We start from the raw sequence: 23367 nt of genomic DNA on the forward strand, positions 1-23367 counted from the left end.
TCTACTCTAATTACTCTACTTACTCTACTCTACTCTAATTACTACTTTATGTTCTAATCTACTCTGTTCTCCCTCCCTTCCTCCTCCTTTCCCGAGTTTACTTCCCCCCCCCACTTTTAGGTCTCCGCCCCGCCCCCTTACCGCTCGGCTGGGGCTTTCCCGTTCCAAGAAGCCTGACCTCACCGGGGAGCCTCGTCCAATCAGGAGGCAGCAGCCGGCCCAGCAGGGGGAATTCCAAGAGCGATCGCCCCCCCTCCTTCGGGACTAAAAGCGACTTCTCTCCCTCTTTCTCTTCTTTTTTAAGAAAGAAAGAAAAGGGAAACGTAGAAAGGGGGAGGGAAGAAAACGAAATTAGCACTTTTTTTGGCGGGGGGAGGGTTTCTGCGTGGAATGTGGGCTCCGCCGGGGGATGAAGAGCCTGCTGGGACGGAGCCGGAGCGAAAGCAACCCGAGCGAAAGGAGCCGGAGCCGGGGGATGGATGCTGGCTTCTCCTCTAGGTAGGCGGGGGCGAGAGGAAGAGAGTGAAAGTGGCCAGGCCGGAGCTGGCCTTAGTCATTAGGGCAGGGGTCCCCCAAACTTGGCCACTTTGAGATTGGTGGACTCCAACTCCCAGAATTCTGGGAGTTGAAGTCCACCAGTCTTCAAGGGGCCAGGTTTGCAGACCGCTGAGTTAAGGGTCTCGCTGGCTCCCTCCCAGCTGGGGAAAGGCAGCTGGGCCTGGTGCAGTGGGCGAAGGTCCATCGCAGAGTGGGCTGGAAGCAGCTGCTTTTCCCCCTGCCTGACTCCTTCTGCTTTTTCTTCTCCTGCCTCCGAAAATGCAAGCGTCCCAAACACATTCTATGTATTCTATGTTTTGATTCCACTTTATAAGGCCACGCTTGGATTATTTGCATCCAGTTTTGGTTGCCACGATGTAAAAAAAAAAGATGTGGAAACTCTAGAAAGAGTGCAGAGAAGAGCAACAAGGATGATTAGGGGACTGGAGGCTAAAATATATGAGGAACGGTTGCAGGAACTGGGTATGTCTAGTTTAGGGAAAAGAAGGGCTAGGGGAGACATGATAACAGTCTTCCAATATCTCAGGGGATGCCACAAAGAAGAGGGAGTCAAACTATTCTCCAAGGCACCTGAGGGCAGAACAAGAAGCCATGGGTGGAAACTAATCCAGGAGAGAAGCAACTTAGAACTGAGGAGAAATTTCCTGACAGTGAGAACAATTAATCAGTGGAACAGAAGTTGCCTCCAGAAGTTGTGAATGCCCCAACACTGGAAGTTTTTAAGAAGAGATTGGACAACTATTCATCTGAAAGGGTGTAGGGTCTCCTGCTTGAGCAGGAGGTTGGACTAGAAGACCTCCAAGGTCCCTTCCAACTCTGGTATGGTATGAGCGAAAGGAGGAAGGAGGGAAGCCACAGCGGTGCGAACAAAGCTCTGATTTTTTATGTGCGTTGCATATAAGAAGCCTTTGTTCTCTTGCCTTTTTAAAATTTTATTATATCCTGCAAATCCACCCTGCTCCGATGTCCTTAATCTTTCATTTTTTACTACCGTGAAGGACGTCCTTGATTTACAACCACAATTGAGCCCAAAAGTCACTTTTCTCCCATGCCGTTACAACTTTGAATGGTACTAAATGAACCATTGTAAGTCGAGGACTTCCTGTACTTACAACCGCTTACAACCCTCTGGTGACCTTTAGAAGTTACAAGTGCGCTGAAAAAAGTAACGTATGATGGGTCCTCACACTTATGACCGTTGCAGCATCCCCATGGTCATGTGATTAAGATTTAGGCACTTGGCAACCTGGCTTGTATTTATGATGGTTGCAGGGATCCAGGGTGAGGGGATTAGCATTTGCTTCTGACAAGCAAAGCATTAGATATCTTTGATGCCCCGAATCTATCTATCTATCTATCTATCTATCTATCTATCTATCTATCTATCTATCTATCTATCTATCTATCCATCCATCCATCCATCCATCCATCCATCCATCCATCCATCCATCCATCCACTGTATGTATGTATGTATTTATGTATGTATATATGTATGTATGTATCTATCTATCTATCTATCTATCTATCTATCTATCTATCTATCTATCTATCTATCTATCTATCTATCTACCTACCTACCTACCTACCTACCTACCTACCTACCTACCTACCTACCTATCTATCTCCTCCTCCTCCTCCTCCTCCTCCTCCTCCTCCTCCTCCTCCTCCTCCTCCTCCTCCTCCTTCTTCTGTGTGTTTCTGTGTTCATTCCAGCATAACTCTGGAGCGCCTCAAGCAATTTCAACCAAGATTGGTACACAGATGACTTACCCTCTGGAAACAAATACTGTGGGGCTAAGACACCCCTAACACCCCTTGGGGTGTGTGGTCTGTTAAGATACAGCCTGTTGTGCCTTCAAATGGCTTCTGCTGTACTGCTGTAAAATGGCTTCTACTGCACAGCGCAGCGAATTCGCCATGGTAACGGCTTCACAGTACTCCACAAGGGGGCTTCCTCTGGTAAGGGGGAAACATCCAACATTAGAAATTGCGTTTGATCCAGACATTTTCCCTCTATAAATAAATACCTGGGCAACGCTGGATTATCGGCTAGTTATTTATAAAAGTAGTAAGAGATGTGATATAAATGAATAAATGCATGACAAAGATCTCGTTTTGCTGCAGGCTGTCAGATGAATCTCCAGCGGTTCATGCCAACGCAGAAAGCTGGTTTCAAATAAACTCTGGCTAAGTATCGGAGAAAGCTTGCCAAAGGTGAGATTCACATGTCATTTATGCCAGATTTATGAAGGGGAAGGGGTAGGGCAGGGGTGTTAAACCCCAGGCCCAGGGGCCGAATCTGCCCTACGTGGTGCTTAGATATGGCCCGTGGGGCCACTCTGGAAACAGCGAAGGACCGGCCAAAACAGAGCTCGGGAGGGCTGCGTGCCGCCCTCCCAAGCTCCATTTTCACTGGCAGAGGGTTGCAGGAGGATGTCCCAGCTGAAAAGGGATCTCGGGAGTCTGTTTTCACTGGCAGAGCACTTGGGCCACCACAGACACCGACACAAGCGATGTCGAGCTGGCCACGCCCGCCCTGGCCGTACCCCTCCTGCCCCTCCCAAGGTCAAACACAACCCTGATGCGGTTCTCAATGAAATCGAGTTTGACACCCCTGATGTAGGGTCTACCTACTTGGGTGGGAGGTTGGACTAGATGACCTACAAGGTCCCTTCCAACTCTGTTAATCTGTAAATCCCAGATTGCAGGATTGAATATTCTGGGTGAACACCTGTAGCATCTTCCTCTGTTTTATTCTTCTTTTTTCTTTACAGGCCCCCTTGCTTGCCGCTTCTAGCCTGTCCATAATGCAGCCAACCAGAGAGACTTCGGGTAAGGATTTTCAGCATCCTGCTTTGCAGGTGGTCCTCGATTTACGACCCCAGTCCAGCCCAGCATTTCCCGTGCTACGTGCAAATGTTCATTAAGTGAATTCTGGCCCCATTTTACGACCTTGCTTGTTACGGTTGCTAAGTGAAACGCTGCACTTTTTAAGTGAGTAACACGGTTGTTAAGTGAATCTGACTTCCCCATTGACGTTGCTCATCAGATGGTCGCAAAAGTGGATCACGTAACCCCGGGACTCTGCAACCGTCCTAAATAGGAGTTGGTTGCCAAGCGTGTGAAATTTGATGGTCATAAGTCACATTTTACAGTGTTGTTGTAACTTTGAACAGTCACTAAATAAACTGTCATAAGTGGAGGCCTTCCTGGACAGGTAGTCCTCGACTTACGACAATTGAGCCCAAATTTTCTGACGTTCAGGGCAACATTTGTTAAGTTTGTCTTGCCATCGTTGTTAAGTGAATCCCTGCAGTTGATAAGTTAGTCACCCGGGCGTTAAGTGAATCCGGCTTCCCCGTGGACTTGTTAGGGGATCGCAAAAGGTGATTGCATGCTCCCAGGACACTGCAGCTGTCATAAAAGTGAGTTGGTTGCCAAGCATCTGAATTTTGATCACATGATAATAGGGATACTGCAAAAGTCATAAGTGTGAAGAACGGTCTTAAGTCACATTTTTCAGCCCCTTTGTCACTTCGAACGGTCACTAAACGAACTGTTGTGAGGCGAGGACTACCTGTATTCACATCTGGTCAAAAGGCTGAGCGAAACGGGAAGCTGATGTGGATGTTTGAAAACAAAAGGAATATGTAGTACCACATAGAATAATATTTCTCCTTTTTTTTCTTTTGCAGATGAGTTAGGTAAGCACCTGGGGGGTGTAGTGGGGTGCTGCAAATGACAGGTAAGGAGATATTCGTCACTTAACAGATGCTGGGAACAGGCTCCAGCTGTTCTTCTGCCCCACTAATGTCCGACTCCGAAGGCAGCTGATAACTGTCAGACGGCCCTGGCCCCCTCTCTGCCTCTGACACAGAGCCCTCATCCGAGCCTTCCCCAGACTCCAGGACTGGCCCATGTTCCTCCCCAACCTCCTCACTGTCCAAATCTGCTGCCAGACCCGCTGGCAGACCACAACATGTGTAGCATGTTGTCTAATCTTGATTCCCAGGGTGTCCAAGCCGCGATTTAGAGGGAGCCGGTGTCAGGCCTGCCTCCTTCAATATCCAAGAAAGGAAAACCTCAACTCCATTTGAATAGAGATAAAATACTTTTACTAGATATGAATTGAAAGCAGCGGAAAGGAAAGCAAGATCTGAGCCAAAAAGGCCCGAACATGTACCGTATTTTTCGGAATATAAGACGCACCCTTTTTCCCTCAAAAAAGAGGCTGAAAATCTGGGTGCGTCTTATACACTGAATACAGCATTTTTGGCCTCCCAAAACCCCTCCCCCTTCACCAAAATGGCCGTGCATAGCCCTGAGGAGGCTTTCAGAGAGCTCCTTGGGGCTGGGGAGGGCAGAAATGAGTACAAAATCCCCCCCCCCCAGCTCCCAGGAGCACTCTATAAGCTTCCTAAAGGCTATTCATGCCCCCCCTTTTTTTTTACAAAAAACGGGCCCGTTTTTGCTTGTTTCCCCCCCCCCTCCATCGTCCCAGGAGCACTCTGCAAGCCTCCTAAAGGCTATCCATGACTTTTTTTTTTTTTTTGAGAAAAAAAACGGGCCTGTTTTTGCGAAAAACAGGGAGGTCTGCAGAGTGCAAAAACTTTTTTTTTATTTGCCTCTTCAAAACCTTGGTGCGTCTTATACTCTGAAAAATGTGGTACATATCAAACATTTACCCCGCACCCTCCCCCCGGTTTCCCCAATCCAGTGTCCAATCTGCAACTCCCTAAGGCAGGGGTGTCCAAACTTGTGGACTTTAAGACTTGTGGACTTCAACTCCCAGAATTCCCCAGCCAGCCATGGCTGGCTGGGGAATTCTGGGAGTTGAAGTCCACAAGTCTTAAAGTTCCCAAGTTTGGACACCCCTGCTCTCCGCCTTGGCATGGAAGGTGGCCCTGGGCCTGGCGCCAATGGCCATTCAACACATATCCTACCTACACTTGCCTCGTTGTCAGCTTCCGTGGCAAAGCCCAGAGGAAGAAGCTCTGCCACGTTCCATGCTGGCTGGGGAATTCTGGGAGTTGAAGTCCACAAGTCTTAAAAGTTCCCAAGTTTGGACACCCCTGCCTTAAGGTGTCACGTGGGGGTGCATCTTCAAAAAGCCTCATCACGTTGGTATGCGAGACGGTTGGCCTTGACCAAATCCAAACACCGGCCACCAGCATGCGCAGAAGAGGCTGGGAACAAGACTCCCTTCTTCATAACTCCTCCAGCACCAGTCATTCCCCCTCCCAAATATCCCAAGCCCCCTCCCTCCCCGTTTCTATGGCAGCCGATAGCAAGCAAGGAAAGTCAAGGCAGCTTAGCCAAACGAAGCAGAGCTTGGGACGCATGAATGGGTCTCAACCGCTCTGGCCCAGCCATTCTCTTCTTCGTTTTCTAGCCATCATCGATGAGCTGATTAAAGAAGATGGTTTTGCTGAGGATCCAGGATCCAGGATCCGGGCTTCGTTGAACGAGCCCCCCAAGTTGATTCCCAGAAGCACCGACTTCACCCCGCCGGGGGAGATGCTGAGCGGTGGGAGGATGAGCCTTTTGCAGAACGGGCTGGAGACTTACGGGGTCTCGGGGGCCCCCGCCCCGGCTTCACCCCAGGATCCCTTCCCCCAACAGCTGTCCCGGACCCTCAATAACTTGTCCTTGCAGCCCCAGCTGGTCCCCAGAGGGCTGCTGCCCCCCAGCCGGGATTTGGATGTTCCTTGGACAGCTCCTGGCCCTTTGGGGTGCGCCACAGTGGCCCTAGAACCTCTGGATGACGCCATGCGGGACCCTCCCAAGCTGGTGATCATCGAGCAGCCGAAACAACGAGGGATGCGCTTCCGGTATCAGTGCGAAGGGAGGTCAGCCGGGAGCATTTTGGGAGAAGGGAGCAGCGAGACCAACAAAACGCTGCCCACCATTGAGGTGAGCGGGTGTGGGCAGGAGGGGTGGAGTTAAAGGGGTGGAGTTAAAGGGCAAGCCCCGCCCATAGGGGGGAGGAGGGGCTTAGAACGGAGAAGCTAGGAGGGTGTGTGTGAAATCCAGGTTGTGCCCTCCAGGTGTTGGAATAAGAATAGAATAGAATAACACAGTGGGAAGGGACCTTGGAGGTCTTCTAGTCCAACCCCCTGCCTAGGCAGGAAACCCTATACCATTTCAGACAAATGGTTATCCAACATCTTAAAGACTTCCAGTGTTGGAGCATTCACAACTTCTGGAGGCAATTTCTGTTCCACTGATTAATTGTTCTAACTGTCAGGAAGTTTCTCCTTAGTTCTAAGTTGCTTCTCTCCTTGATTAGTTTCCACCCATTGCTTCTTGTTCTGCCCTTCAGGTGCTTTGGAGAATAGCTTGACTCCCTCTTCCTTATGGCAACCCCTGAGATATTGGAAGACTTCTCTCATGTCTCCACTAGTCCTTCTTTCTATTAAACTAGACACACCCAATTCCTGCAACCGTTCTTCATCTGTTTTAGCCTCCAGTCCCCTGATCCTCTTTGTTGCTCTTCTCTGCACTCTTTCTAGAGTCTCAACACAGGTGTGAAATGCTTCTGGTTTGGCTGAACCGTTAGGGACAATTCTCGTTGGTTCTGCGAACCAGTAGCAAAAAAAAAAAAAGCTTCTGATCATCGGAAGCTTTTTAAACCCCCTCCCCCCCACTTTTTAAAGCATTTTTTTCCCTGCCGGGCCAGGTGAATAGGCAGGGAAACAATGCTTTAAAAAGTGTGTTGTGGGGGGGGGGAAGCTTCCGATGATCACACGGATCTCCTTTGAGCCACGCGATCCTCTGAAGCTTTTTCTCTTTTTCCCCAACTTTTTTTAAAGCATTTTTTGCCCGAACCGGCAGGGGAAAAATATGCTTTGAAAGTGAAAAAAAGTTGGCCACGCCCACCCAGTCACATCACCCCCCCCCCACACACACACCCCACCCACACACCACAAAGCCACATAAAAATAGATTTCACCACTGCCTCAACATCTTTTGTGCATTGTGGTGACCAAAACGGGATGCTGTATTTCCAAGTGTGATGGATTGTGCAGAGAGGGTAGATTGGGGATAAGTCTTGAGTTTTTTTCGGGGAAGGCGGGGGTGGGTGGGTGGGTGGGTGGGGGGATGTGGCATCTGAAACCTGGTTGTTTCTCCAGCTGCAGAACTTTGAGGGGATCCCGGAAGTGAAAGTGACGGCTTGCTTGGTCTGGAAGGACTGGCCTTATCGGATCCATCCCCACAGCCTGGTAGGGAAGGACTGCAGCAATGGGCTCTGCGAAGTGACCCTGAAGCCTCGAATCAGTGCCAGGCACAGGTATATTGCTCGGTCTCTGTCTCTGGGGCGGAGGAAGGTTCGGGGTGTTGAAACGGTGATGGCCCTTGATTTGGGGGCCTGCACACCATCAAGGTGCCAGGGTCCCAAATAACATCCAGAATTAAATCAGAGTCCAAGGCAAAGGATCACTCAAAGTTCCAATTTATGAAGAGAGTCGTGCTGGCACATCGGGGAGAACCCAAATCTGAAAGCTTCCCGATTTTCCCCACTCAGTTGAGAGTTCATGATCCACACCCAGAAGTCCATCCCATGGTCCAATCTCCCACTGCCATGCTGGCAGTTCCACCCATCCAGTTCTGGTCAGGTGCAGAGGTGTAGAGACAAAGGATGACCTTGGATTCGAGAAAGGAATTTTATTTTGACAACATCACATTCTACTCCTTACTATTCCCTCTCCCAATTCCCCACACATGAAACAGCATGGTAGAATAGAATATTAGTGTGGCAGGCCAAAGATCCTAAAAGGAACCGGCTGCAGGTCTGACACAAAGTTGATGTTGTGGGTTGTCGGTCCCTTCAGCAGCCAACCGGAGGAGGAGGAAGAGGAGATGTGGGGATCAGGGTCAGCATCAAGGCAACCTGAGAGCTCCAAGGGGGAAGGAGGGAATGGAGCTGTCAGAGATAGAGACAGAGGTGGAGCTTGGGCTGTCCATCAGCCTTCAGATGGAGAGTCAACAGCCACAAGGTTTGGGGGTGGCTGATGAGGAAGAAGAGGAACATCTGGGTCCAGTGCCTGATGCATGGATGCACAGAAGGCAGAGGAGAGGAGAGCAGTGGAAATCTATGGGCCGGTCCTTGGGACAGAAGAGCCACCGCTGCTAGTGAAGCCCCTCCCTAACTCTGGGGATAAAAGGCAGGGGGTGGAGATGAATAGATGAGGAAGACAACTATTCTTAGGATCAGTTTTTTTTTTACATTAATCATGGTTACAGCATCCCCGTGGTCACATGATCCAAACTCAGGTGCTTGAGGGTTGCAGCATCCCGGGATCCTGCGATCCAGTCCTCAACTTACAAGCCTTTCATTCAGTGATGGTTCGAAGTTACAGAGGCACTGAGAAATGTGATTTAGGACCATTTTTTTTCAGACTGAGGACCATTGCAGCATCCTTGCGACCCCATGATCAAAATCCAGAGGCTTGGCAACTGGCATGTACTTATGCCTGTTGCATTGTCTCGGGATCGTGGGATCCCCTTTTGGGACTTTCTGACAAGCCAAGTCAGTGGGGAAGCCGGATTCACTTTACAACTGGGTTACTAGCCGAAACAAGGGCAGCTTCGCTCGCTTCGCAACTGTGGCGAGAAAGGTCGTAAGATGGGGCAAAACGTGCTTACCGGTCTCGCATCGCGAAGGGCCTTTTGAGGTCAATTGTGGTCAGAAAGCGAGGACTGCCCGTAAAAGCATTTTGTAAATTGCCTCCTTTCGTTGTGGACCTTCTGTTGTTTGAATCCCAAACTGTCCTCTGCTTGGTAGCTTTAACAACCTCGGGATCCAGTGTGTGAAGAAGAGGGACATAGAAGAATCCATAGAGAAGAAACTACAACTTGGAATCGACCCTTTCAAAGGTGAGAAGAAACTCTCTTGTGGGTGTATGTAGGTCTATGCATAAGGGTTGCTTTGAGAGTGGAATGGAGCAAATTTTCATTTTAATGTATGCTGATTAGTGTACATTTAAAGTGACAATAAAGTTCTATCCTATCCTGTTCTGTTCTGTTCTATTCTGAATTCTATTCTGAATTTTATTTTATTCTATCCTCTCCTCTCCTCTCCTGAATCCTATTCTGTTCTGTTCTATTCTGAATTTTATTCTGAATTTTATTTTATTCTATCCTCTCCTCTCCTCTCCTGAATCCTATTCTGTTCTGTTCTATTCTGAATTTTATTCTGAATTTTATTCTGAATTCTCTTCTCTCCTCTCCTCTCCCCTCCCCTCCTATACTATTCTGAATCCTATTCTGTTCTGTTCTGTTCTATTCTGAATTTTATTCTGAATTCGATTCTGAATCCTATCCTCTCCTGAATCCTATTCTGTTCTATTCTGAATTTTATTCTGAATTCTATCCTATCCTATCCTATCCTATCCTATCCTATCCTATCCTATCCTATCCTATCCCACCTTCTCTCTTCTTTTCTCTTCTCTTCTTTTCTCTTCTCTTCTTTTCTCTTCTCTTCTCTTCTCTTCTCTTCTATTCTATTCTATTCTATTCTATTCTATTCTATTCTCCTATTCTCCCATTCCATTCCATTCTCTGCCCCAAATTAAGTCTTGCGAAGCCACGTTGGAGAAAGCAATGAAGTTCATTTCTGATACAGGGAATCCTCAACTTAGGACCCATCGCTTAGCCTCTGTTCTAAGTTGTGACCTGATGTGGTCTCCTTTTGTGAACAGTTTTAACAAGCATTTCCAAGCGGGATCCTTAACTCCCGAGCAATAACAAATGTCTCGATTTCCCCCGGGATGTTCTGAATGAATCCCAGGTTAAGAACCACTGTCCTGGGGGGCTGGTTTTTTTCTTCCTGTACGTATAGTGTGTAGTATGTACTTCTCTTCTGCTGTCGACTCTGCTTGATTCATCTGTTCTCTCTTGCTCTTCCGGTGCAGCTGGTTCACTCAAGAATCACCAAGAGGTTGACATGAATGTGGTGAGGATCTGTTTCCAGGCCTCTTATCAGGATTCCGTGGGGAAGACGTGGCATCTGAACCCCATCCTCTCGGAGCCCATCTTTGACAAAAGTAGGTTTAAAGTTCAAAGAGAAGGGAGAGGCCGGGGGGGGGTAATTTCAGGCTGGGGAAAGGGAGGAAGGAAGGGAAGAAGAAGGGAAGGGAGGAGAAGAAAGGAAGGGAGGGAGGGAGGAAAAGAGAGGGCGTAAGGAAAGGGTGACAGGAAGGAAGGAAGGAAGGAGGGAAGGGATGGATGGATGGATGGATAGAGGGAATAAGGAAAGGGAGGCAGGGAGAGAGGGAGGGAGGAAGCAAGGAAAGAAAGAAAGGGAGGGGGGAAGGAAGGAAGGAAGGAAGGAAGGAAGGAAGGAAGGAAAAGAGAGGCCATAAGGAAAGGATGACAGGGAGGAAGGAAGGGAGAGAGGGATAGAGGGATAGAGGGAGTAAGGAAAGGGAGGGACGGAAGGAGGGTGAAAGGAAGGAAGGAAGGAAGGAAGGAAAAGAGCGGCCATAAGGAAAGGATGACAGGGAGGAAAGGAAAGAAGGGATGGATGGATGGATGGATAGAGGGAGTAAGGAAAGGGAAGCAGGGAGAGATGAAGGAAGGAAGCAAGGAAAGAAAGGGAGGGAGGGAAGGAGGGTGGAAAGGAAGGAAGGAAGGAAGGAAGGAAGGAAGGAAGGAAAAAACTAAGGGCAAGTTAGAAATAAATTTTGAAGTTGCCAGAAGTTAGGAAGGCAATGCTGTTTGCGGGGCCCTTATTTATTGCTTTGGGGGAAATCTGATGTTTTCTGCAGAGTGCACATACCCTAAAAAAAACCCATCAGGAAATGTGGTCTTAGAAAGGGCTGTTTTTAGTGATTTGGTTTTGAAACAGAAAATAGAAAACAGAACTGCAAGCCGTGAAAATAGCCTTTTTCTTTCTAGTGAAAAATGCGTTATGGAAAAAAAAAAACCTGCCAAGTTTGGTATGGTATTTGTTATCCGGTGGTCCATGAAAAAGAAACTTTGTGCATCGTCAGTCACACAATTGTGGTGGGATTTTATTTTTATGTTTTTTGCGGTTATCCTCCCCTGTCCCTCCATGAAATCACCCTAGACATTAGAATAGGTTTTGTTGCTCCTGGGTGTGTTTGGGTATGTACTGAAAATTGTGTAGTGTTATCTGCAAACCAGCATTTCCCTGACGTGGAGTCCGGTTGAGGTGTGTGTGTGTTTGTGTGTGTGTGTGTGTAAAGATGGAGGAAGTGGATGGGGAAGTTGAGAAGCAACAAGACACCTGCAGGATCCAATCTGAATTGCTCATTCGCCCCAAACCTTTAGGACACATGCTGTTGTTAGTTGTGAAGTTGTGTCTGACCCATCGCAACCCCATGGACAGCGTTCCTCCAGGCCTTCCTGTCCTCTACCATCCTCTGGAGTCCATTTAAGCTGACACCGACTGCTTTGGTGACTCCATCCAGCCACCTCCTTCTCTGCCGTCCCTTTCTTCTTTTGCCCTCTATCTTACCCAGCATGAGGCTCTTCTCCGGGGAGTCCTTCCTTCTCATTAGGTGGCCAAAGGATTTGAGTTTCCTCTTCAGGATCTGGCCTTCTAAAGAGCAGTCAGGGTGGATCTCCTCTAGGACTGACCGGTTTGATCACTTTGCAGTCCAAGGGATTCAATGCAGGAGTCTTCTCCAGCACCAGAATTCAAAGGCCTCAATTCTTCGGTGCTCAGCCTTCCTTATGGTCCAACTTTCGCAGCCATCCATTGCAACTGGGAAAACCAGAGCCTTGACTATACCCACTTTGGTTGGCAGGGTGATGTCTCTGCTTTTTAGTCTGCTGTCTAGATTTGCCATAGCTTTCCTTCCCCAGGAGCAAGCGTCTTTTAATTTCTTGGCTGCAGAAAAAGGTGCTTTTTCAAAAGACAAGTGGACTGAATTTTTTATCCTTTGAGGAAAAAGAAGACATTTCGCTTCTCATCCAAGAAGTTTCCTCAGTTCTGGCTGGATGGAAGCGGGGGGACGAAAGGATTTATTTTGACATCATCCAGGCAGAACTGAGGAAGTTTCTTGGATGAGAAGCGAAATGTCTTCTTCTCCCTCAAAGGAAAAAAGAAACAGAGTCCAAGACTGCCTTTTCAAAAAGCACCTTTGAGACACCTGGATGACTGAGAATCTCCATGGATGTTCCCAGAGTCCAAAAACTCACACTTGGCCAATAAAGTATTCTATTCTATTCTATTCTATTCCTATTCCTATTCCTATTCCTATTCCTATTCCTATTCCTATTCCTAATTCTATTCCTAATTCTATTCCCTGTTCTATTCTTATCCTATCCTACCCTATTCCATTCCATTCTGTTTTCTATTCTATTCTATTCTATTCTATTCTATTCTATTCTATTCTATTCTATTCTATTCTATTCTATTCTATTCTATTCTGTACTCTATTCTACCCTACTCCTACTCTACTCTACTCTACTCTACTCCCCTGTGACTGACTCAGATTGGATCCTGCAATATGACCTTGGGATAGGTTTATTCTCCTTCATTTGCAAGGCATCTACTTATGCAAAGTGGGAATTTTTTTAAAAAATCCCTTCGCTTTCTGCCTGCACAGAATCCACAAACACGTCGGAGCTCAAAATCTACCGGATGAACAAAGAACATGGGACCTGCACTGGCGGTGAAGAATTTTATCTGCTGTGTGACAAAGTCCAGAAAGGTACTTGGGGTGGGGGGAACACCAGGGGTCTTACACACACACCCCCATTCTACTAATTTGATCAAATTAGGTCCCCTCTATAGTTCTATTTAGGCCCAGAATGATAAGTACAGATAGTCCTCGACTTACGACCACATTTGCGCCTCAGAAACGAGACAGTTCTTAAGTGAATATTGCCCCATTTCACAACCTTTCTTGCAGCCGTTGTTAAGTGACTCAGCACAGGGGTTAAATTAGTCACACGGCTGTTAAGTGAACCTGGCTTCCCTATTGATTCTGCTCGTCAGAAGGTTGCCAATGGGGATCATATTATGAGGCTGCAGCGGTCGTAAATGCGAATCCGTTGCTAAATGAATTTTAATCATGTGATCATGGGGATTGTGCAACAGTCATAAGTGTAAGCGTCTATTTTTTGGCTGTTCAATCCAGGCGTTTCTCTCCATCTCTACCCTCTTCCACTGCCTAGTTCCCAAACTTTCTGTCCAGGCAGGAGAATTTAGATTCCTTGAATTTGGTTCCCAACCATCCTAATTGTTGCTTCACCATCTTTACTTGGCAGAAGACATTTCCGTCGTTTTCCGGAAAGACGCTTGGGAGGGCAGAGCTGATTTTTCCCAAGCGGATGTCCATCGGCAGATTGCCATTGTCTTCAAGACCCCCCCTTACCAACACCTGGACATCCTGGAGCCCGTGGAAGTGGAGGTGTACCTGCGTCGCTTGACGGACAGCGTTTCCAGCGAACCGTTCCCCTTCACCTACCTGCCCAAAGACACAGGTGAGACAGGCGTTGGAGAAGCTGTCTATTACACCATTCATTTAGTGACGGTGTGAAGCTACAACGGCTCTGAAAAAAGTGACTCATGACCGTTTTTCACACTTACGTCCTTTACGGCATCCATACTGTCACATCATCAAAATTTGGAGTCCTAGTGGACAACCATTTAACTAGGAGCCAGCCGTATGCAGCAGCTGCCAAAAAAGCCAACACAGTTCTAGGCTGCATAAATAGAGGGTTAGAATCAAGATCAGGTAAAGTGTTAATACCACTTTATGATGCCTTGATAAGGCCACACTTGGAATACGGCATCCAGTTTTGGTCGCCACGATGTAGAAAAGATGTGGAGACTCTAGAAAGAGTGCAGAGAAGAGCAACAAAGAGGATTAGGGGACTGGAGACTAAAACATGTGAAGAACGGTTGCAGGAACTGGGTATGTCTAGCTTAAGAGAAAGAAGGAGTAGGGGAGACATGATAGCAGTCTTCCAATATCTCAGGGGTTGCCACAAAGAAGAGGGAGTCAAGCTATTCTCCAAGGCACCTGAGTGTAGAACAAGAAGCAATGTGTGGAAGCTAATCAGGGAGAGAAGCAGCTTGGAACTGAGGAGAAATTTCCTGACAGTTAGAACAATTAATCAGTGGATTAATTTTAATTAATTAATTAAATCAGCTTGCCTCCAGAAGTTGTGAATGCCCCAACACTGGAAGTCTTTGAGAAGATGTTGGATAGCTATTTGTCTGAAACGGTATGGGGTTTCCTGCCTAGGCAGGGGGTTGGACTAGAAGACCTCCAAGGTCCCTTCCAACTCTGCTATTGTATATTGAAGGCTTGTCAACTGGCTCGTATTTATAACGGTTGCCAGGGTCTCGTGATCCCCTTTTTGCAACCTTCTGACAAGCCAAGTCGATGGGGAATCGGATTCACTTAACCACCCTGTGACTAACTTAGCAACGGCGATGATCTGCTTAACAACAGTGGCAAGAAAGGTGGTAAAATGGGGCACAACTCACTTCACAATTGTCCTGCTTAGCGATGGATGTTTTGGGCTCGTTTGTGGTCCTAAGGCAAGGATTATGTGTGCGAGTACTCCTTGACTTACAACCGTTCGTTTAGCGACTGTTCGAAGTTATAACATCGCTGCAAAAAGTGATTTAAGACCAGATTTACTTAATGACCATATGATTCTCTTAATGACCATGGCAAAAAGGTCGCAAAATTTGGCATCACTCATTTAACGACGACAGTGGAAATTCCAGTCCCACTTGTGATCATAAATGGAGGACTCCCTGTATCTTAAGAGCTTAAGCTACTTTTCCTTTCTTCCTGTGTTTGAACCCTGAGTCGGATATCTCAGAATCAATGAATAGCTCTTTCTTTACACAGATACATACCGGGTCAACAAAAAACGGAAGCAAGGTATGCCTGATGTCCTGGAAGAACTTTCTGGTCCAGGTATGTATCCTTTGGGATGGAGGTGTATGTAAAAACAGTGCAACGTTGTGCCGGTAGAAACCGGATTGTAGGAGATGATCAGGCTGAGCCCGAGGGAGGAGTCAAACATGTCATCACTCACGAGTCCCTGCGAGCCCACAAAAGATATAAATCCAGCCTACCTTGAATGCCTCACTTATCCCCCGCTCGTTTTCCCTTAACCACCAGTTGGCCAGATTCTTGTAGAGAGCTTAAGCTGGCAATAAATCTTTACACTCACTTGTACTCCAGAATCTCCTGATTTCCCTGGTGTTTGACAGGAATAAGCTGTTCTTGTTTTTTCTTTTTTTTCTTTTTCATCGGTATCCAGATCCAATTTTAGCCTGCCAAAATGAAGCCGCCACCTTCTTCTTGGCTTTGTCGTTGGCCAAAAATAAGTCATTTCTGGTAATAGCTGACATAGCAGCAGATAGGACGGGCTCTGCATCTCTCTGCATTCACATAGCTTGTTGTAATCCTGTAAAAGCCTGCACTTGAGCATATTGGTCTTTTTTTAAAAAAAAAATAGTATTTATTGAATTTTCTAACATTTAAAAGACAAAACACAAAAGACAAATTTACACTTATAACAGCTTTTTCATATGGTATCCATATCTTTCGTAACAATCCTATTTACAAAAGATTCTATCTCTCTATCACTATCCTAAGTTATATCCTTTTTTAAATACACTCTACATATTATGCTTTTACCGTTTGTGTCTTAAGTTTTACGTTTACTCTCAAGCCAGGAATGCCATCTATTCCAGATTCGATAGTACTCGATTTCTTCTCTCTCCTTCATTTCCATAGACAGTCTATCCATTTCTGCACGTTCATAGATTTTCCTTCTTATAATTGGGCCTGGAGGAGTATCCGTTTTGTTTCCAATTCTGTGCTAAAACGATTCTACTTGCGGTTAATATGTGTAGTATTTTTTTTTATTGTTTTAATTAGACAGATAACACACACACAAAACACTCTTCAATACGTCTTCCAGCTAGCATGTCAATTGGTTACAATTAAATTCCGTGCATTACTACAATCATTCTTTATACTTCATTCAAATTGAATTGTGCATTTTAAATCAAAGAGTGTACCAACATTCTCCTTTAACTGCATTTGTTTGAAAGTACTTTTATCCAGAATCATTCGTATTTATATTATCCAATAAATAAACATTTTAACACCGACAACAATCTGTAAGAACTACCACATTCTACTTATTTATCGCCTAGGATTCTTATTTCTTTCCTCCATCCACCTATAAAAAAATAATAATAATATGTGTAGTATTCTGTATTGTAATTTTTTCTCCACTTTCCCATCAAAGATTCCCAGGAGGAACAATTCCGGCTTCAACTCTATCCTCTGCTCAGTTATCTCTTCCAGCCACTTTCTTATCTTATGCCAGTATTTTCTAACCTTGGAGCAGGTCCACCACATGTGGTAGAATGTTCCCTGCTTAAGAGCATATTGGTCTTATGCTTAGACACTAACCCTCAACCTATTCAGGGTCTTCCTAGTAGTATAAGGGAGGTTGGATCCTTCAGCCAGGTTGTCAGGCCTGAAGCCGACTCCGATGCGGCCGTTGCTTTTTTCAGGGCTGACACAGCGTGGAGCTGAAGGGGGTCAGTGATAGAGGGGGGCTTGGTAGACAAAACACCATAGCTCTCTGGTGAGACAGAGACATCCCAACAGCTGGCTGGCCAGAGGAGGAGGAGGAGAGATGTAACCAGGCAACCAGCTAATATCCAGATTGGACAATGTGATTTACTGTTGTGAGAAGACCGGAAACGTTTACCTTTAAGGTTGTGGAAAGCGCGGGAATATTCAGAAGTGGCTTTCCACCAGTTTGATGGAAATGCCAAGATGGTGTTTGATGGAAATGCCAAGATGGTGTTCCCAAATAAACTTGTTCTTTGAGGAATCAACCTGCCTCGGAGTTCTGCTTTGAAATGGCTGCATTTCTTGGAACGCTGACACAGGTCCTTGTTTAGTGTTATTCCTAGCTTGATGGTCCTCCGTCTTTTAATTGGGTTTTCTTCTTGCGTACCTCCAAGAATGTTTGTTCTTGCCATGAAGGTGTTCCTAGATCCGAGTCGGCGGGCTTGGGGCTTACCTGGGAAAACCTGACCTCCATGGCCAGGTGTTAATGTCCTCTTTGCTTTTCCAGATCCTCACGGAATTGAAGCAAAAAGGAAGAAGAAGAAGCCTGACTATCTGGACCATTTCAACTTGACTCCTTCAGCAGGTCAGAATGTCATAACCCCCTGTCTCTCAGCCCCACACTAGCAAAGGCTGTCTCCTAACCACGAGCATTTCCGTGGACTTCAGATCCCAGAATTCCCTAGTCAACATAGCCATGGATGAGAACTCTGGGAGTTTGAGGCCTACACATTTGGAAGGGGTCAAGGTTGGGAAAGCCTGCATTAGAACTATCTGAAGACCTTCCTCCAGGGTTGAGTCGAAGTGCTCCACGATCCCTAGGAAGAGTCACATTCATGGGCTGGAGAGATGTTGGGAAACATCCCAGCCAGATTGGAAGGAGGGGTCAAGCAGGGAACTAGCCTTGAATCTTTGGGCAGCCGCAAGAGGCATGAGCCTAACTCCCACTTAGTTCCATAGAACCTTATCTGGTTGCTGCCAAGGGAAGGCAAGGGAGATTCTTGTAATATAGGTAGAAGGCAATAAAGTTGTCGCCATAAATCTTTCGCGAGTGGATCTTCTCCAAGCAGCAGAAGATAAAAAGGGACTAGTGGCCATGGTAATGTTACCAATGCCTCACCCATATATCGTGTGTAAAAGGGGCTGCCCCAAAGAAGAGGGAGTCAAACTATTCTCCAAGGCACCTGAGGGCAGAACAAGAAGCAATGGGTGGAAACTAATCAAGGAGAGAAGCAACTTAGAACTGAGGAGAAATTTCCTGACAGTGAGAACAATGAATCAGTGGAACAGAAGTTGCCTCCAGAGGTTGTGAATGCCCCAACACTGGAAGTCTTTAAGAAGATGTTGGATAGCCATTTGTCTGAAACGGTATAGGGTTTCCTGCCTAGCAGTGGGTTGGACTAGAAGACCTCCAAGGTCCCTTCCAACTCTGCTATTGTATTGTATCATTGTATGTTGATTCAAAAATTGTTGCCCTACGAGCAGAGGTGGGTTGGTTCTAGTTCGGCTGAACTGGTAGTGGTGGTGGGACGCTCCACCCACCTACCCCGGACGCTTCTGTGCATGCTCAGAAGTGTTATGCGCGCCAGGGGTGGATTGTTGCTGCCATTATTGCTGGTTCGGTGCATGCAAATTTTTTGCATAAAAAGGTCTGCGCATGCGCAGAATGTTAACAAGTGAAAAAAAAATCAATTTGTGCAATGAATCTTGTTCTTCGCATGCACAGAATCGAAATTCAAGATGGTGCCGGTGTAGGAGAACTGGAGGTGTGGCAGGCCTGGGTTGCTGCCGGTTCCAGCGACCCAGGCCGTTCGAACACTATCGGTTTCGTCGAACCAGTCCGAACCGGTAGGAACGTACAAGTGCTCGCATGAGTATGAGCAAACCAGTAGTAAACTGGTTAGCAACCCACCACTGCCTATGAGCCATCCTTTTGCCCAACTGGAGGTTATAAATAGACCAACAGAAGAGTTTTAATAATATAGGTAGCCCTCAACTTACAATTGCTTCGTTCAGCGACCATTCAAAGTTACGACGACACTGCAAAATGTGATTTACAACCATTTTTCAGGCTTATGACCGCTTGCAGCATCCATACGATTGCATGGTCAAAATTCAGAGGCTTGGCAACTGGCATGTTCTTATGCCTGTTGCCGTGTCCCGGGATCGTGTGATCCCCTTTTACGACCATCTGACCAGCAAAGTCTACGGGGAAGCCAGATTCGCTTAACAACTGTCTTCCTAACTTAACAACTGCAGTGATTCACTTAACAACTACGGCAAGAAAGCTCGTAAAATGGGGGCAAAACTCACTTAAGAATGGTCTCATGCAGCAACGGAAAGTGGGGGCTTAATTGTGGTCATAAGTCGAGGATTACCTGTATCATTGCAGCACTGATTTTAAAGGAAGGCACACCGGAATTGCTAAGCGATCTCTGCCTCGCTAAACCCCGATTCTTACTCACACATTTCGTTTCGTTTTCCAGACTTCTCCTTGTCGTCTCCGGAAGACCGGGGTTTCCTGCCCAGCATGGAACGTATCATGCTGCCGGATCTCTATGAGGAATTTGGTCGGTTTTCCGGATTTTCACCTTACAGCGGCCCCAGCTTGAGCGACGTAGTCCTGCCCTCTGCTACGAACTACGCAGAGAGAGCAGAGCAGGAATTCTTGCTTGATGCTTATTCGGTCCATTCGGGCATCACCATCCCTCTGGCGCTGCCCGAGGACCCTGAGCCCGAAGGTGTGGCGACCTTGGTGGGAAGCAGCATGTTCCCCAGCCAGTACAAAGACGAGGAAGGAGATCTAGAAATGGAGAACCCTGCAGACGCGTGATGGAACGGCCCTAGTCTCTCCATTTTGGGAGAAACCAACAAAAGATTTATTTCTCGCTGACAACCGGAGGAGGGAAAAACCTGGTAGTAATCTCTGCGGGACGGCCCTCCGTGGGAGAAGATGACGTGAAAAAAACATGGAAGGGGAAAAGATGGCGTTCATCGTGGAATAATGGAAGAGAAAGTGCATCCTTAGGCGGGAAAGATTCTCTGCGCGCGCTTCCTGTTTTCTCTTCCTTGATTCTCACAGCGCGTAAACTCCGAGCAGCAAGAACTGGATGGGTTTCCGCGAAGCTGCAGGATGGTTTCCTGGCGTTGGGCTTAGTGTGATGCACGAACCTAGGTTGAAAAATAATACAGGTAGTCCTCGACTTACGACCGCAACTGAGCCCCAAATGTCTGTGGCTGCAAGGGAGACATTTGTTACATTGGTTTTGCTCCATTTTATGATCTTTCTTGCCACTGTCATTAAGTGAATCCCTGCAGTTGTTAAGTTAGTCACACGGTTGTTAAGTGAATGTAGCTCTCCCCCCCCCCCCTTTGACTTGGCTTGTCGGAAGGTCGCAAAAGGGGATCATGTGACTCCCGGGGACAGTGCGACGGGCATAAATATGAGTCAGTTGCCCAGCGTCTGAATTTTGATGATGTGACTACTGGGAATGCTGCAAGGGTCATTTAGCGAAACACGGTCGTACGTTGAAGACTACCTGTATTTTAGGGCTTAGCATGATGTCAAAACACGACTGAGGTTGGTTGGTCGAAGAAATCAGTTATGCACGCCACTTTTTTCATGCAATGTGTGTATCAGTCACTGACTTATTTCTTAAAATGTGTGTACACCCACATGTAAACAAAAAAAATCCCCATATAAGTGCCTTTGAGCCATGCACAAATGACGGGGGTCACCCTTCCATACCCCCAGGACAGTTAATCCAAATCACTTGTTGAATATTTTGGGGGTTTGGCCTCTTTTAACAGTTTCCGCACACATGGCATAATAGCAATAGCACTTAGACTTATATACCGCTTCACAGTGCTTTACAGCCCTTTCTAAGCGGTTTACAGAGTCAGCATATTCCCCTCCCCAACAATCCAGGTCCTCATTTTACCGACCGTGGAAGGAGAGAAGGCTGAGTCCCACCTTGAGTCGGTCAGGATCGAACTCTTGGCAATGGGCAGAGTTTGCCTACAATGCTGCATTCTAACCATTGCGCCATCACGGCCAGTACAGCAATAGCACTTAGACTTATATACCGCTTTATAGTGCTTTTACAGCCCTCTCGAAACGGTTTAGAGTCAGCCTCTTACCTCCCAACAATCCTGGTCCTCATTTGACCCACCTCGGAAGGATGGAAGGCTGAGTCAACCTTGAGCCGGTGAGAATCGAACTGCCAAACTGCAGTGTCCGCTGGCAGTCAGCAGAATTTAGCCTGCAATACGGCATCCTAACTACTGCGCCAGCGCAGCTCTCAGATGGCATTATATGTCATCATGATGTAATCGCACTGATGAAGCCATGATGTAGGTGACTTATTGTGACTTTCCTGGATGCCTTTGCCTAAACATATGGCCAGATGTAGCCAGTGGGACATTAGGATACCTATATGGGGGCCTGTCAGAGCTTCCCATCACAACATCCTTGGTTATAAGGGGTGGTTCCTGATATTCACACAGAGGACTTCAGTTCACAATCAATTGGGGCTGAATATCATCATCAAAATGCAGGAGACAATATTCCATTGTGCCTTAACTTACTTCCAAAAAGCCCGTGAGTGTGGGTAGTCCTCGGCTTAACGACCACACAGTTGAGCCCAAAGTTTCTGTCGCTAAGGAGGACAAAGGAGTTTTGCCCCATTTTACGACCTTGCTCGCCATGGCTGTTAAGTGAATCCCTGCCGTTGTTGGACATTGTAAGGGAATCTGACTTCCCCATTGACTCGGCCGATCAGAAGGCTGCAAAAGGGAAATCGCATGACCTTGAGACACGGCAACGGTTGTTAAGTATGAACCAGTTGCCGAGTGTCTGAATTTTGATCACGTGGCTACGGGGAGGCTGCAATGGTCGTTAAGTGTGAAAAGTTGTAAGTCACTCCCCCCCCCAGTGCTGTTTGTAACTTTGAATGGTCATTAAATGAGTGGTTGTAAGTCACATGACTTTGGGACACAGCCATGGTAATAAAATATGAGTCAGTTCTCAAGCATCTGAATTTTGATGACGTGATCGGCAACAGGCTGCAGTGGTCATTAAGTGTGAAAAACGGTCATAACATCACTTTTCCCAGTGCCGTTGTAACTTGAACGGTCGCTCAAAGAACGGTTGTAAATGAAGGAATCCCTGTAGATGCCCATTGCCACGACTCTGAATTTTAAATTTTGAACAATCACTAACAAATGCTTGTCAGTCTTGTGGCCCACCAGAGGAGCTGGCAGCAGATTCGGACAGTGAGGAGGTTGGGGAGGAACCTGGGCCAGTCCTGGAGTCTGGGGAAGGCTCGGATGAGGGCTCTGTGTCGGAGGCAGAGAGGGGGCCAGAGCCGTATGCCAGTTATCAGCTGCCTTCGGAATCAGACATCAGTGAGGCAGAGGAACAGCTGGAGCCTGTTCCCAGTGTGCGCATGCACAGAGTAGCCAGAAAACAGCTAAAGAACAGGGGTCAACTTGGGAGTAAGGCCACAGTTATGGAATTGCTACTTGCAACCTTCCCAGCTGGATTCTGACAAGCAAACTCACTGGCGGAAGCCAGATTCACTTAAAGATGGCACTGTTTCACTTAACAATCGTGACAAAAAAACGTCGTAAAATCGGCTGTGACTCACTTAACAAACTGGTCCCCACGGAGTCGTAAGTCGAGGATGAACTTGTATCCATTAATCTGTTTTCATATGGGGTTGAGCCACCAAGCTAATCTCTCTAACAGTAGTTTTTCAAAAAGGTTTAAATTTGTGTTTTTGAGATGCTTACTACCTGGAGAAATTACAAAGATTTATCTGCCGACTTCTGTGTGCGATCATTCTTTTTGTATTCTTAACTATCTTTCTTCCCTCTTTTCAAAACAGGGTGTTTTATTTTTGGATGGAAGCGATCTTTTTTTTTAGATGACAGCGCGCAGATTTTTTTTTTTTTGTTATATAGGGAACACCCCGATTTATGACCACAACTGAGCCCAAAATATCTGCTGCTAAACGAGAATATCAAGTGAGATTTCTTGCCACAGTTGTTATGTGAATCACGGCGCTTGTTAAGTTAATAACACGGGTCGTTAAGTGAACCCGGCTTCCCAATTGACTTTGCTGGTCGCAAAAGTGGATCATGTGACCCCGGGATGCGGCGGCCGTCATAATATGAGTCCTTCGCCAAGCGTTTGAATTTTAATTGTGTGAC

General features: G+C 46.8%; 1 protein-coding gene across 3 annotated transcripts; it reads left to right on the forward strand.

Annotated features, from left to right (window-relative positions):
• Window positions 1-184: 184 nt before the first annotated feature.
• On the forward strand, window positions 185-22980 carry RELB (RELB proto-oncogene, NF-kB subunit). Of its 3 annotated transcripts, XM_081962551.1 has the most exons (12): window positions 185-498; window positions 2684-2773; window positions 3334-3391; window positions 5952-6472; window positions 7693-7850; window positions 9345-9436; window positions 10474-10605; window positions 13138-13242; window positions 13802-14017; window positions 15403-15471; window positions 17663-17740; window positions 19641-22980. In XM_081962551.1, exons 3-12 carry the CDS (start codon window positions 3367-3369, stop codon window positions 19985-19987), a joined length of 1743 nt encoding a protein of 580 aa, XP_081818677.1. In that variant the 5' UTR covers window positions 185-498; window positions 2684-2773; window positions 3334-3366; the 3' UTR covers window positions 19988-22980. The 3 variants fall into 3 exon arrangements, with proteins under 3 accessions (XP_081818677.1, XP_081818676.1, XP_081818675.1); XM_081962549.1 differs by lacking the exons at window positions 185-498; window positions 2684-2773; window positions 3334-3391 and having other exon boundaries at window positions 5603-6472; XM_081962550.1 differs by lacking the exons at window positions 185-498; window positions 2684-2773; window positions 3334-3391; window positions 15403-15471 and having other exon boundaries at window positions 5601-6472.
• Window positions 22981-23367: the final 387 nt, after the last annotated feature.

The sequence above is a fragment of the Natrix helvetica genome, assembly GCF_964273705.1.
Source record: "Natrix helvetica genome assembly, chromosome: 9".
NCBI lineage: Eukaryota > Metazoa > Chordata > Lepidosauria > Squamata > Natricidae > Natrix > Natrix helvetica.